This window comes from Oncorhynchus keta, chromosome 22 (genome assembly GCF_023373465.1).
Source record: "Oncorhynchus keta strain PuntledgeMale-10-30-2019 chromosome 22, Oket_V2, whole genome shotgun sequence".
Taxonomy (NCBI): domain Eukaryota; kingdom Metazoa; phylum Chordata; class Actinopteri; order Salmoniformes; family Salmonidae; genus Oncorhynchus; species Oncorhynchus keta.
Window position 1 is genome coordinate 13,990,605 of NC_068442.1, and position 15,841 is coordinate 14,006,445.

The window sequence follows — 15,841 nt, forward strand, 5'->3', positions numbered from 1 at the left end:
TTGTTTCTCGTGTTCTGTGAGTCTTTAAGTGCCTTTTAGCAAACTCCAAGCGAGCTGTCATGTGCATTTTACTGAGGAGTGGCTTCCGTCTGGTCACTCTACCATAGGCCTGATTGGTGGAGTGCTGCAGAGATGGTTGTCCTTCTGTAAGGTTCTCCCATCTCCACAGAGGAACTCTGAAGCTCTGTCAGAGTGACCATCGGGTTCTTGGTCGCCTCCCTGTCCAAGGCCCTCCTCCCTTGATTGCTCAGTTTGGCCCGGCGGCCAGCTCTAGGAAGAGTCTTGGTGGTTCCAAACTTCTTTCATTTAAGAATGATGGAGGCCACTGTGTTCTTGGTGACCTTCAATGCTGCAGAAAGGTTTTGGTACCCTTCCCCAGATCTGTGCCTCGACATAATCCTGTCTCGGAGCTCTACGAAGAATTCCTTTGACTTCATGGCTTGGTTTTTGCTCTGACATGCACTGTCAACTTTGGGACCTTATATAGACAGGTTTCCATAGCCTTTCCAAATCATGTCCAATCAATTGAATTTATCACAGGTGGACTCCAATCAAGTTGTAGAAACATCTCAAGGATGATCATTGGAAACAGGATGCACCTGAGCTCAATTTCGAGTCTCATAGCAAAGGGTCCGAATACTTATGTAAATAAGGTATTTCTGTTTTTTATTGTTAATACATTTGCAAACATTTCTAAAAACCTGTGTTTGCTTTGTCATTATCAGGTATTGAGTGTAGATTGATGAGGATTGAAATAAAAATCAATTTTAGAATAAGGCTGTAAAGTAACAAAATGTGGAAAAAGTCAAGGGGTCTGAATACTTTCCAAATGCACTGTAGGTGGGGATAAAGTGACTAGGCAACAAGAGTGTGTGATTAGTCAAAAGAGTTTGTGCAAAAAGGGTCAATGCGGGTAGTTAAACAATAACAACCCAAACTATCATAGACCATGTTATCCACAGTGATTCTGGCTGGTTTCAATACATAGGCAATTCCTCGCACACATTCAATTGACATTCCATTGTATTCAACGTTGCATCATATAATATCAAAATATTATTATCAAAATAGTATTTAAATACAGGGATAAGCTCAAGTGTTGCCTCTTTCAAGGTAACCTCATCCCCAGGCTAAATGCACTTGGGGAGGAGATGTCTGCTGCATGAGACGACTTTCAAGGCAAGCTTTTTTTTCCTGACCTTAATAATAGCATTCAGTATAAAGCCAAACTCTGATTCAAGTCTCCTTCCTCTTGTGATATGAGAATGTTCACTATGACATCATCACATGGATCTGCGTTTTAGACCATGAAATCAAGGTCAATCAACCGCCATTTAACGGGGCAACAGGGCTGAATAGTGGTCTCTCCTCCTCCACAACTGCAGTTTACCTGAACTAATCTCAAAGTCCTTCTTAGTGCCTGTCCGTACATCATAACCTCTTAAATGTAATGGCAAAATGTAGATTTCCGCCTAAAAAGACATACCCAAAAGTAACTGCTATTCATGTGTTTCTGACATGCAAAAACGTGGTATAATTGGAAAGAAGACATCTGGGTGAATATGAGGAAATGATCAGAAGATAGATAGGAGTTACATAGTTCAGAACACACAAGATCAAGCACACACAAAATAACCGTCTTTTTATTATTTTTTATTTTGAAAGTCATCTTCCATTGACAAGCTATAAGTGAATTATTGATGTTCAGAGCTGGAAACACATCAGATGGCTCCCACAACATGTGAACAATATCAGAAAAAATGGGATTGATAGACCTAACAACTATAAATGGGCAGATGTTTTTGTAAGTGGTCAGGTGTGGTCGTCAGGTGTGGTCACCAAAGTGGCATATGTGTGTAAATTAGATAATTACAGCGCTATTACATATTTGCAATCCCTAAATGCTATTTGTTCAGTTTAAAATCACAATTTCTACCATATCAACCTCACTATAACATTGTGGTGGTGTTATGGGGTATTCAGGGTCCATTCAAGTGTTCTTTCAACTTCTCTAAAGTGTCAAAATGTGGTAATTGCACAGTTTTTGCACACTGGATGTTCCTAATAGTTATTGTTCACTATAAAATCTCAATTTCTACAACATCAACCTCTCGAAAACATTGTGGTGGTGTCGGGGAACATACAGGGGATATGGATGCCTACAGTGCGTAAACAGGCAACACCATTTTCTTATGCGCAAAGATATAGTCACTCGGGGGACATTTGATGTTGCCATTAAGTCATACATCATCAGATAAAATGGCAATAGGCTAGATTTGTTTCTACCAACCTAAGGATTCATTTGATATCCCCATGTAGCTATAGCTCAAACACAGACCAAACCGAAGCTTACCTAGTAAGAGGTTTGGTGAAAACGTGTAAAATAAACATTTTGACTCTTGGGCCTGGAGGTCAATAATGGTAGGTCACAGGCAGACAAATATGATATCCTCATGATCTGTGGAGTCCCGGCTTTCGGTGTGTATCAACATATTGCGTGTTTATGTTGTTTAGGCTTCACAACGCTAACCAGAATGTAGGTAGCAGCCATCTTGAAATTTGGTCATGGCTCGGCCTGCCCTTATAAATGTGTACATGCCCATATGTGGTAGTAAGTCATACCAAAGATTCGAAGACACCGATCAATAGTCAAAATACTCAGCTTTCCGCAAACACACTACTTTGCTGATAGGGGCTCCCGTTCTCATACCAGCAAGAATTTAATAAAAACAATCTAATAGGGTTCCCAAATATGAGAACTTTGCATACAGTAACTATATTTGTGTGGTCAGCTCCAGAACGGTTGGCCAGCTCTGAGGAGGCCTTCAAAGCATTCAGCCAGGATGGCCTCAGGGTAGTAGAGCAAGGCTGGACAGTTGGCATCTGAGCAGCACAGAGTCTCCTTCGAGTAAGCCAAGTTGAGACGCATGCTTGGAGAGGAGTTGGAGGAGGAGCAATTCAGCGGTGGCGAAGTCCCTTGTCTCGGCTCAGGACCTCTGAGGGCTTGAGGAGCACGAAGGGGTTCTGACTGAGCAGCTTCTGCAGCCAGATCTTCATGTTGGTCGCATCGCCCCTCAGCTCCAGGTGGATAATTTCCTCGCTCTGCCCCACAGGGCATCTGAAACTCTGGGGGTGCTGGCCATCAGCTTTGTGACGATGCGCTTGTTCTGGTGCAAACTGGAAGTAGTCGATGTTGGCCCTCTGGTTGGCGTGATGGCTGGAGCAGGTGAAGAAGGAGGCAAGGAACGTCTCAATGATCCAAGTCAGATGGGTCAGATGGATCTCCACAGCTCTGGGCCTTACCCCGAGGACTGCCTCGGGGTAAAGCTCAAGGACCCAGGCGTTCACGAGGCCCTCTGCCCCAATGTCTTGCAGCATGCTGGCCATCTCACTCACGTAGGCAGGGCTCTGGTGCAGGACCCAACCCTTGAGCTGGTGGATCTTCTGGATGTCCACTGAGAGGTCATAGAGGGCTTCCACGGTCACCTGGTTCTCTGCTGTGCCCAACCCCCCGGGGTTGATAAGGTCCTGAGAGGGGGAAGATGTTGAACCCGCTGACAGTGAACTCATAGGGACGTTGCAACTAATCGCAACATGGGTGCTCAGTCACAGACCATTGCAGGTCTGACCTAGGTGTGATATAACAGACATTTTCATGATAGCTAGCTAGCTAGTTAGCTACAGATCCTTGACCATACAAAATACACTTAAATGATTTGTTGTGATTCAACACAAAGTGAACATAAACTCAGCACTAAATAAATTAGTAATAATGAAGAATTGTACAAATATCACATCAGTCATAACAACATTGGTTTGTCAGTGTGTGATAGCAGTTGACCAGCTAGCTGCCTTGACAGCTATGATAGGCTGCTAAAGCAGGATGAATTGTGATGATACTTTGAAGATGTTTGGAGGACAAAACTGTTCTTTAAATTCAACCGCATGTTCTTTCACATCCCTTGTACTTTCCAAATAGAAACAACAAATAAGTACATAACGGTATATAAGCTAGTTAGCCAACAGTAGTACCTGAGGGTTATTTAAGCAATAAGGCCCGAGGAGGTGTGGTATATGGCCAATATACCATGGCTAAGACTATTCTTATGTACAACACAATGCGGAGTGGCTGGATACAGCCCTTAGCTATGGCCATATACCACAAACTCCAGAGTAATGTTTTTGTCATACCATTGCTATATATGGTCTGATATACCATGGCTTTTAGCCAATCAGCATTCAGGGTACGATCCACCCTGCTTATAATTATAAATATCTTAGCCAGTGGATGTGATGTTTTGTTATGAAACTGAACTTTGCTTCTTTGGTGGACTGGCTGTATGGTAATAGGCTAGATTTGTTTCTACCAACCTAAGGATTCAGAGATTTCCATACCCAACTATAACATCTTCCGTCAAGATAGAACTGCCAAAGGGGCGGAGTCGCAGTCTACTGCAGAGATAGCCTGCAAAGTAATGTCATACTTTCCAGGTCCATACCCAAACAGTTTGAACTACTAATTTTGAAAATTACTCTCTCCAGAAACAAGTCTCTCACTGTTGCCGCCTGCTACCGACCCCGTCAGCTCCCAGCTGTGCCCTGGACACCATTTGTGAATTGATCGCCCCCATCTAGCTTCAGAGTTTGTCCTGTTAGGTGACCTAAACTGGGATATGCTTAACACCCCGGCAGTCCTACAATCTAAGCTAGATGCCCTCAATCTCACGCAAATCATCAAGGAACCCACCAGGTACAACCCTAACTCTGTAAACAAGGGCACCCTCATAGACGTCATCCTGACCAACTGGCCCTCCAAATATACCTCCGCTGTCTTCAACCAGGAGCTCAGCGATCACTGCCTCATCGCCTGTATCCGCCACGGAGCCGCAGTCAAACGACCACCCCTCATCACTGTCAAACGCTCCCTAAAACACTTCTGTGAGCAGGCCTTTCTAATCGACCTGGCCCGTGTATCCTGGAAGGACATTGACCTCATCCCGTCAGTTGAGGATGCCTGGTCATTCTTTAAAAGTAACTTCCTCACCATTTTGGATAAGCATGCTCCGTTCAAAAAATGCAGAACCAAGAACAGATACAGCCCTTGGTTCACCCCAGACCTGACTGCCCTCGACCAGCACAAAAACATCCTGTGGCGGACTGCAATAGCATCGAATAGCCCCCGTGATATGCAACTGTTCAGGGAAGTCAGGAACCAATACACGCAGTCAGTCAGGAAAGCTAAGGCCAGCTTCTTCAGGCAAAAGTTTGCATCCTGTAGCTCCAACTCCAAAAAGTTCTGGGACACTGTGAAGTCCATGGAGAACAAGAGCACCTCCTCCCAGCTGCCCACTGCACTGAGGCTAGGAAACACGGTCTCCACCGATAAATCCATGATTATCGAAAACTTCAATAAGCACTTCTCAACGGCTGGCCATGCCTTCCGCCTGGCTACTCCAACCTCGGCCAACAGCTCCGCCCCCCCGTAGTTCCTCACCCAAGCCTCTCCAGGTTCTCCTTTACCCAAATCCAGATAGCAGATGTTCTGAAAGAGCTGCAAAACCTGGACCCGTACAAATCAGCTGGGCTTGACAATCTGGACCCGCTATTTCTGAAACTATCTGCCGCCATTGTCGCAACCCCTATCACCAGCCTGTTCAACCTCTCTTTCATATCGTCTGAGATCCCCAAGGATTGAAAGCTGCCGCAGTCATCCCCTCTTCAAAGGAGGAGACACCCTGGACCCAAACTGCTATAGACCTATATCCATCCTGCCCTGCCTATCTAAGGTCTTGAAAGCCAAGTCAACAAACAGGTCACTGACCATCTCGAATCCCACCGTACCTTCTCCGCTGTGCAATCTGGTTTCCGAGCCGGTCACGGGTGCACCTCAGCCACACTCAAGGTACTAAATGATATCATAACCGCCATCGATAAAAGACAGTACTGTGCAGCCGTCTTCATCGACCTCGCCAAGGCTTTCGACTCTGTCAATCACCAAATTCTTATCGGCAGACTCAACAGCCTCGGTTTTTCGGATGACTGCCTTGCCTGGTTCACCAATTACTTTGCAGACAGAGTTCAGTGTGTCAAATCAGAGGGCATGCTGTCCGGTCCTCTGGCAGTCTCTATGGGGGTGCCACAGGGTTCAATTCTCGGGCCGACTCTTTTCTCTGTATATATCAATGATGTTGCTCTTGCTGCGGGCGATTCCCTGATCCACCTCTACGCAGACGACACCATTCTATATACTTTCGGCCCGTCATTGGACACTGTGCTATCAAACCTCCAAACGAGCTTCAATGCCATACAGCACTCCTTCCGTGGCCTCCAACTGCTCTTAAACGCGAGTAAAACCAAATGCATGCTTTTCAACCGATCGCTGCCTGCACCCGCATGCCCGACTAGCATCACCACCCTGGATGGTTCCAACCTTGAATATGTGGACATCTATAAGTACCTAGGTGTCTGGCTAGACTGCAAACTCTCCTTCCAGACTCACATCAAACATCTCCAATCAAAAATCAAATCCAGAGTCGGCTTTCTATTCCGCAACAAAGCCTCCTTCACTCACGCTGCCAAGCTTACCCTAGTAAAACTGACTATCCTACCGATCCTCGACTTCGGCGATGTCATCTACAAAATGGCTTCCAACACTCTACTCAGCAAACTGGATGCAGTCTATCACAGTGCCATCCGTTTTGTCACTAAAGCACCTTATACCACCCACCACTGCGACTTGTATGCTCTAGTCGGCTGGCCCTCACTACATATTCGTCGCCAGACCCACTGGCTCCAGGTCATTTACAAGTCCATGCTAGGTAAAGCTCCGCCTTATCTCAGTTCACTGGTCACGATGGCAACACCCATCCGTAGCACGCGCTCCAGCAGGTGTATCTCACTGATCATCCCTAAAGCCAACACCTCATTTGGCCGCCTTTCGTTCCAGTACTCTGCTGCCTGTGACTGGAACGAATTGCAAAAATCGCTGAAGTTGGAGACTTTTATCTCCCTCACCAACTTCAAACATCAGCTATCCGAGCAGCTAACCGATCGCTGCAGCTGTACATAGTCTATAGGTAAATAGCTCACCCTTTTCACCTGCCTCATTCCCATACTGTTTTTATACTGTTTTTATTTATTTACTTTTCTGCTCTTTTGCACACCAATATCACCAATATCTCTACCTGTACATGCCCATCTGATCATTTATCACTCCAGTGTTAATCTGCAAAATTGTATTATTCGCCTACCTCCTCATGCCTTTTGCACACATTGTATATAGATTGCCCATTTTTTTCTACTGTGTTATTGACTTGCTAATTGTTTACTCCATGTGTAACTCTGTTGTCTGTTCACACTGCTATGCTTTATCTTGGCCAGGTCGCAGTTGCAAATGAGAACTTGTTCTCAACTAGCCTACCTGGTTAAATAAAGGTGAAATAAAAAATAAAATAAAAAAATCTGTAACTGCACCACAGCGCAACCAAGTGTACATCAACGGTAATACACAGTTGAAGAGATACTGCAAACATCCAAACTCATCTCTTAGGGACTCAAACTAAAAGGCAGACTAAAATGATTCAAGCTGAAAATGCACACTAAAATAATAAAGAAGGAAAATATAATTTTCTCCTCTCAGAGCTTCAGTCTTGCACCATACACTTCCAGTAATTAGGGTGTTTTTGCAAATGTACATTTCAAATCAAATAGCAGTCGATGCATCTCAGAAGCAGCAGAAAACAGAACAGACACTGATCACTGTAATCAGCACAGAGCTGAATTGGAGTGAACCGAGAGAGGCAGAGTTTCTCACAGTTGGGGCTTAATCACGCCGCTTGATCACCAGCTCCACAAGCTGTTCTAGCCTAGCTCAGGAAATTTCTGCAGATTCCCAATCTAGTGACTGAGAGGAAATTGGGACTCATTATTGTAAGTCTGCATCAACATAAAAGGCACCTGAGGATAATGGCTTATATACAGGCAGCCAGATAGGTACTATAGAATATAAATCAAATCAGCAGTACCTATTGTATATTGTATTTAGCTCATGTAATTATGTTTTTTGCAGTGAGGTCAGGGATGAAGATGGTGGCTGGACCATTTTTGGGGACCGGTGCCCATTGACATCATTGTAAAAATCACTTCAATTAGCTCTTTGATCGCACAACTTTTTTTTCTATTGTAATTACAGATTGATGCTTGAACTCAATGTTATCCGTCTATAAAATGTCCTTGCTTGTATTAACAACAAAAGCATTCATCATTAACATTATGATCAGCCTAAATTTGAATGCTTCTAAATTGCTAGAGAAAATCCATGCTTCAGTGTCACAACTGAAGAAATTACAAAAATGAGATATGAGAAAATGCCTTGTGTAAAAATAGCGAAGTGCACAATGCGCCCAGTGTGTAATGAAATCAACCTAAAATTAACAACTGTACAATGTAGCCACATGTAGCATGTTGTGCGGCAGAATGACATCCCTGCATGCCTTTCTGCCCATCCATAACCTTGCCCTAGGATATACAGTTGGCCTCCCCAAGTACTTTGGCCTTGGATTTGCCTTTGGTTCCATTAAACCATGCACACTAAATGACTACCATCAAACAACAGAAGTGATCAGCTCGAACTAGATACAGAGCAAGTTATAACCTCCAACACTTTGAACAATGGGAGGAACATAACCATGCATGTATGCACTTGCATACATGCATTCATGCAAGAAGACAAACAAACACGCACGCACACACATACACGTCTCTCTTACAGCTGCCCTCAGAGGCCCTTGGCATGGTGATAAACTGCTCCCAATGACTGAGTCAAACCAGTCCAACCATCAGCACTAGAAAGTGACAGCAGGGAACAACTTTTCTTTCCTCACACTTATTGTTTTGTCTTCATAATGCCCTTCTCACTCACACTTTTGATGACTTTCCACCTACACCTGGCACTTTTCCCATGCTCAGGTCCACCCTAGCAAGATAATGAAAGAAACAGTGTGTGTGTGTGTGTGTGTGTGTGTGTGTGTGTGTGTGTGTGTGTGTGTGTGTGTGTGTGTGTGTGTGTGTGTGTGTGTGTGTGTGTGTGTGTGTGTGTGTGTGTGTGTGTGTGTGTGTGTGTGTGTGTGTGTGTGTGTGTGTGTGTGTGTGTACACGTGCATGTATGTGTGGGGGAAGGGGGGGGGGCAGCTGAGATATGAGCTAATGGGGAGGATCTCAGTGACAACCCAGAACAGGTTACTCTGAGCTGGCATAGTTGAAAGGCACATCCCGAGTGTGTGACAAACACATGGACAAGGAATACAATACGGCATAGAATGAACAATTTGAGGGAAATAGGATTTCTGCTGTTCGTTCTAGTTGGCACAGCCTACTCTGAGGTGCCAGAGGTACCAGAGTCCATCTTCAGACCAGAGGGAGGTGAAATAGAAATGGGCTACTGCTTTGGAGTCGACTATATCACTGTTTTAAGATCAGCTCCAGAGGGAGAACAGCTGATTGGTAATTCCTCAGACGAAGTGACATCCCCTTCGCCTCCTGCAGACTTTGTGGGCCGCGTCAGACTCACCAACCAGCTCCAGCTCATGGGCCTCCAGATCAGTCAGCTCCGACAGTCTGACTCGGGTGTGTACAGGAGGGAATGCTGGAAGGACAAGGCACTGGCCAACAAACATGAACACAAGCTGTCTGTGTGCGACGAGGAAATCAGCTCTGTGGATACCTCTGTGCGGTCCGACGGAGGGGCTGTACTGAAGTGTAACATCACTGCCACAAGCCTGGAGGGGAAGACCATTCAATGGTACCATGAGGTGTTCCCCAACTATAAGGCTACCTGCTTCCTGGACACCAGTGTGTCTTCGGTACCACTACAGGAGGAGCTACGGGAGGTCATTGCAGTGAAACAAGGAGGCATCTCAGTCAATGTTTCTGGTAGTGTGCTGAAGGACAGCCATCACTTCTACTGCCTGGTCATGGATGGACAGAGATGCCTCAGCTTCCAGAAAATCTACAACCCCAACAATGATGAGATCGACCCCAAGACTGTTTTCACGTCTGTGGGAGAGAAAGTGGTTCTCACCTGTCCTTCTGAGGAGAAGAACCATGATCAAAGATGGGAGGCACCAATGGGCAATGTTAACTCAAAGTCAGTAAAGTCGGCCATCTTGGTCAGTGATGATGATGATGATGATGATGATGATGATGATAACTTCTCATTGATCGTTCATGTACTTTCTGCCAACTACTCTGGTGAATACAAATGTTTCTCTGCCTCACTACTTGTTGCTGAGTACGCCTTGGTTCTTTGCCCCAGTGGAGAGCCCACTGAGAGACAGTTTTCAGATGGAGAGGATGTTGTTCTAGAATGTGCCCAAGGCAGAGAGGAGTCTCACAGGGGTGCAATGGTGGAGTGGTATCGCAGAAAACCTCTGGAAGAAGAACACCTGATTCTGGACTCAAAGAATAAAACTATCATCATTCCTGCGGACCTGAGGGGCCGGGTGGTTTTCTCTGAGCAGGATTCCTCTCTCCAACTGTCTGACCTTATCGAGGGGGACAGGGGGGAGTACTGGTGCGTGGTTCTGGGGAGCCCAGACTATATTGACGATGACAACTACATAGTCAGTGATGATGAAGAGGATGATGATGATGATGACGAATACCCTGATGGCAATGATGACGATGGCAACAAGGACAGCATCTGGCAAGACTACAAGGACTACATGGAAACATGCATTTCTAAACAGGTGACGTCTCTGACTCCAAAAGAGAAACCAGAGGATAAAGACAGAGGCATAAACACTGACTTTACCCAACCAAAGAAAAGGGACCCAGACACTGACACACCTGTGGAACAAGAGGCAGACAACACCATTTTTATTGCTGTGTGTGGAGCGCTGGCTGGGCTTCTAATCGTTGCAGTGATAGCAGCTGTGGTGGTTGTACGTCGGAGAAGAGCCGCCAATACAGAGAGAGGTGCAGCCATGGGGTCTGGACTGAAAACGATGCGCACTGGGCTGAGTGAAGAAGAGAAACTGGACCCAGATGGACAAGGTCCATAACAGTCCGTCTCATCATTCCTCTATTCTGAACCAGTGGAGAGTGCCTCATGTACTCAAGCTTTTTCCTGGGGATCAATTGCATAAAGCAGTGCCTTAATGCTTAGTTCAAAAAATGATTTACTGATTTGACTGACAGGTGGATGGATCAATGGTTGATCCTGTGTTATGATTCTGTATTCATTGAAAAGCTTCACTTACTAATCAAAAGAGTTTTGTCAGGAACATATGACCTGAAAGTGGGGAGGCAGAAAAGCCTAGTGGTTAGAGCGTTGGACTAGTAACCGAAAGTTTGCAAGTTCAAATCCCCGAGCTGACAAGGTACAAATCTGTCGGGCACACTGTTCCTAGGCCGTCATTGAAAATTAGAATTTGTTCTTAACTGACTTGCCTAGTTAAATAAAGGTAAAACATTATTATTATTATTTTTTAAGTGTGTGGGTTCAAATGGACACTGTTTCCTGCTAGTCTGTAACTCGCTGTCTTGCTGCTTTTTTCCAAATTACAAATGTGTTTTTATGGAATGCAGTGTTTTACTGTAACAAGTGATTTGCAGTAGGAGAGTTACACACACTCCATACAAAATATCTGTATTTGAATGAGAGACAACATGGCAATAACTGTAAATATTGAAAACAGATAAGCAAATAACAACGCTATGTTCAAATCTAATCTAAAGAAATTGAACATTTTTTTCTTTACAGCCAGGAAAAAACATCTTTGGCACAGATACATAACAGAAATGAGGCATGTCTGTAATATGAAAATGCTTTGGGCCATTTAAGACATGAAGTGATGATTGAACCAGTCGGGTTGATCCCCTGTCAAGTACAGTATGTACATAATGGCATCGGTATGCGAAAAATAAACAGACCTTGAAAAACTTTCCATGGTGGATGAGAGGTATTTTTCTTACCTACTATACAGTCCTTTAGGTTCAACTTGCCATTAAGTGTTAAGCTAGTGGTATGCATGAACACCATTGTGGTTGAGGGATATATTTTATTTGACTACATTTATTTTGAAGTCTTTGTTGTTTCTCAATGTTTTAGAAAAGAGGAATTAAATAGGTGGGTTTCGGTTTTAGTCTTGTATCTGATATGAGTATTTGATTTTACAGTGGGTTGATATTGATACACTCATTATCAAAATCAAATATTTTCTGATTGTTATGTCTACAGGACTATTCATACAAATATGCATAGCATTACTGACTTAAACAACTTTACAGTTTTGCCACATATCTGGAATGAAAAAGAACGTCATCAACTTAAAAAAAGTACAGCTCATTCTAAAAGATTTCTGCTGAAGTGATACGTGTATCATTTTAATCAGGATATATGTTTAGTCCTATTTTTTTGCAAGGTGACCCTCAGGTTTCATAAAGGATACTATAATACATTACATTATGACATTAAAAAACTACCAGTCATAAATACTCAGGGGACAAGCTGTACAACTCACCTTCACTAGAACAAAGGGCAGTCGCAGTGCATAATCAGGAGTATAATTCACTGCTAGATACACTGGTTGGACTATGACGTTAGGACATTCACACTGTATGAGTTACAAGGTTTCAGAATTATGTTGATAATGGTTTTGAGGGTACGCAAGGGGAATTCTTATTTTTCAGCCAAATTGTACAAGCGTGCAAGAGAGAGAGAGAGAGAGAGAGAGAGAGAGAGAGAGAGAGAGAGAGAGAGAGAGAGAGAGAGAGAGAGAGAGAGAGAGAGAGAGAGAGAGAGAGATAGAGACAGAGAGAAAGAGGGAGAGGGGGGGGCAGCGAGAGAGAGACAGTGAGGGAGAGAGAGAGAGAGAAAGAAAGTGGGAGCAAGAGAGAGAGAAAGAGAGAGCGAGAGATTCTATATCACTGTACTAGTGGGGCGGCAAGTAGCTTGGCGGGTAGGAACGTTGGGCCAGTAACCAAAAGGTTGCAGGATCGAATCCCCGAGCTGACAAGGAAAAAAATATGTTGTTCTGCCCCTGAGCAAAGAAGTTAACTCACTGTTCCTTGGGCACCGATGTGGACGTTGATTAAGGCAGCCTTCTGCACCTCTCTGATACAGAGGGGTCGGGTTAAATGTGGAAGACACATTTTGGTTGAATCCATTCAGATGTACAACTGACTAGGTATTCCCCTTTCCCTAGTGCATAAAATGAATATGTGGTTAGAGAGAAAACACTTAATACAGAGTAACAAATGTGTAATTGAGTTTTTAACACAGTCATGCGGATCCATTTACCAGTTTTATCTGTTGGTATGCCATCACTGTTGTGTGTTGGTCTCTCAGGGGCTGATATGTATGAGTGAGTCCATGATTAGTTAGGCATGAGAACCAGAAGAAGCTGCTGGTCTCTAACATCGCTGCAGTTATCGATCCACGTTCTATGCAGGCCTCCCTGTGATGATTTGGGTGTATAACGGGAAAGAAATGCTTTATGTGCCCTCTGATGTGTTGCCATTGCAATGTGTGTTTTTATGTGTGTTTGTGTTTGTGCATCTCTCTGTCTGTCTGTGTGTGTGTCTGTGTGCATGTGTGTATACAGTATGCAACAATGGGGATCTTAACAGAGGGCGATATTAAAACAACACATGGAACAGAGTAAGAGAATGATAAAAAGAGCAAGAATCTACAGTTGGAAGTGGGAAGTTTACATACATTTAGGTTGGAGTCATTGAAACTCGTTTTTCAACCACTCTACAAATTTCTTGTTAACAAACTATAATTTTGGCAAGTCGGTTAGGACATCTACCTTATGCATGACACAAGTAATTCTTCCAACAATTATTTACAGACAGATTGTTTCACTTATAATTCACTGTATCACAATTCCAGTGGGTCAGAAGTTTACATACAGTAAGTTGACTGTGCCTTCAAACAGCTTGGAAAATTCCAGAAAATTATGTCATGGCTTTAGAAGCTTCTGATAGGCTAATTGACATAATTTGAGTCAATTTGAGGTGTCCTTGTGGATGTGTTTCAAGGCCTACCTTCAAATTCAGTGCAACTTCGCTTGACATCATGGGAAAATCAAAAGAAATCAGCCAAGACCACAGAAAAAAAATTGTAGACCTCCACAAGTCTGGTTCATCCAGGGGAGCATTTTCCAAATGCCTAAAGGTACCACGTTCATCTGTAGAAACAAAAGTATGCAAGTATAAACACCATGGGACCATGCAAATTATGTGGATATATGGAAGCAACATCTCAAGACATCAGTCAGGAAGTTAAAGCTTGGTCACAAATCGGTCTGCCAAATGGACAATGACCCCAAGCATACTTCCAAAGTTGTGGCAAAATGGCTGAAGGACAACAAAGTCAAGGTATTGGAGTGGCCATCACAAAGCCCTGACCTCAATCCTATAGAAAATGTGTGGCCAGAACTGAAAAAGTGTGTGCAAGCAAGGAGGACTACAAACCTGACTCAGTTTCACCAGCTCTGTCAGGAGGAATGGGCCAAAATTCACCCAACTTATTGTGGGAAGCTTGTGGAAGGCTACCCGAAACGTTTAACCCAAGTTAAACAATTTAAAGGCAATGCTACCAAATAATAATTGAATTTCTGACCCACTGGGAATGTGATGAAAAAAATAAAAGCTGAAATAAATAATTCTCTCTACTATTATTCTGACATTTCACATTCTTAAAATAAAGTGGTGGTCCTGCACTGACCTACAACAGAGAAGTTTTACTAGGTTTAAATGTCAGGAATTAAGAGAAACTAAGTTGAAATGTATTTGGCTAAGGTGTATGTAAACTTCCGACTTCAACTGTACATAACTAAATACTCCACAAACTCGTCAATGAAATGATGCAGAGAAATTAAGCTAACCCAGCTGTTAACCCAAACCCTTCTTTTGTTTTACTTGGGCCTGTACTTCCTCTCCAGAAAACATTTGAGAAACTTAATACAACGATTTTCTCCCTTACATCTCTCGCATCACAATCAACAACAGATAAAGGTGTCCGTGCTGCTTGGTGTCCCTGGTGAGTCCCTGGCGGCTGACTTGCTGGCTGAGCCTGTGGTGCTGCTAGCAGCGCTCGGTTGTAATTTGCCAGGTCCATTACTCCTGCCTGTGAATGTAATGGCTGCGAGCCCTGTGAGTGTGAAATAGTTGGTGAGAGAGAGGAGAATAGTTTGGCTGGGCTGTTGGTGTCTGGAGAGCGATGTGCTGTGTTAATGGACCCAATTATGCACCAGAAGCCAGCGCTGATGGGTCCATGGGGACAGAGAGAAAGAGGGAGGGGGTGAGGGACCGACAGGAGGAAATAACCCAAACAATATGAGCCAGGCTGGGATCTGAACACACACACACGCTAACCATTTCTATTACTGTTCTGGTCTCTCCCGTCAGGTGTCTCGTCTGTCCAGGAGACAGAGATTTATGTTTGTTTTTCAATGAGAACAGAGCCTCTAAATACAGTATACTCACAATCACTTTAAATTAGCTTCTCTATAGCTTTGTTTTTTAGTATACAGTATATCAACTAGAGATGGGGGAAATGGTTTGAAAGGCTTATATTCATTCTCATCATCAGACATCAGAAATAAACCGTACCTCAGTCGACACAACTATTAGAAAAGGAAAAGCAAGTCGCAAGTAATAATTTGGTTTATAACCCTTGGCCTGATTGTTATCACTGTCTTGATGTTCATGGGGTATGGCTCAGGCTGCCTCTGAACCAGAAATGTTCCTGCCTCTGTGCCAGAAACTTTTTTGTTTGATTTGATGTGTCATTATGAAACAATCGCACGAGAATCCCCAGCCGAGCGACGAGAGA

General features: G+C 43.8%; 1 protein-coding gene across 1 annotated transcript; it reads right to left on the reverse strand.

The window, feature by feature from the left end:
* Positions 1–1,670: 1,670 nt before the first annotated feature.
* Positions 1,671–14,366, reverse strand: mterf2 (mitochondrial transcription termination factor 2). The gene is made up of 4 exons (XM_052474820.1): positions 14,050–14,366; positions 13,301–13,457; positions 13,063–13,201; positions 1,671–3,528 (listed from the first exon to the last, which is right to left on the reverse strand). The coding sequence occupies exons 3-4, from the start codon at positions 13,165–13,167 to the stop codon at positions 2,959–2,961; spliced, it is 675 nt and encodes a 224-aa protein (XP_052330780.1). The 5' UTR covers positions 13,168–13,201; positions 13,301–13,457; positions 14,050–14,366; the 3' UTR covers positions 1,671–2,958.
* Between the last annotated feature and the right edge of the window lie 1,475 nt (positions 14,367–15,841).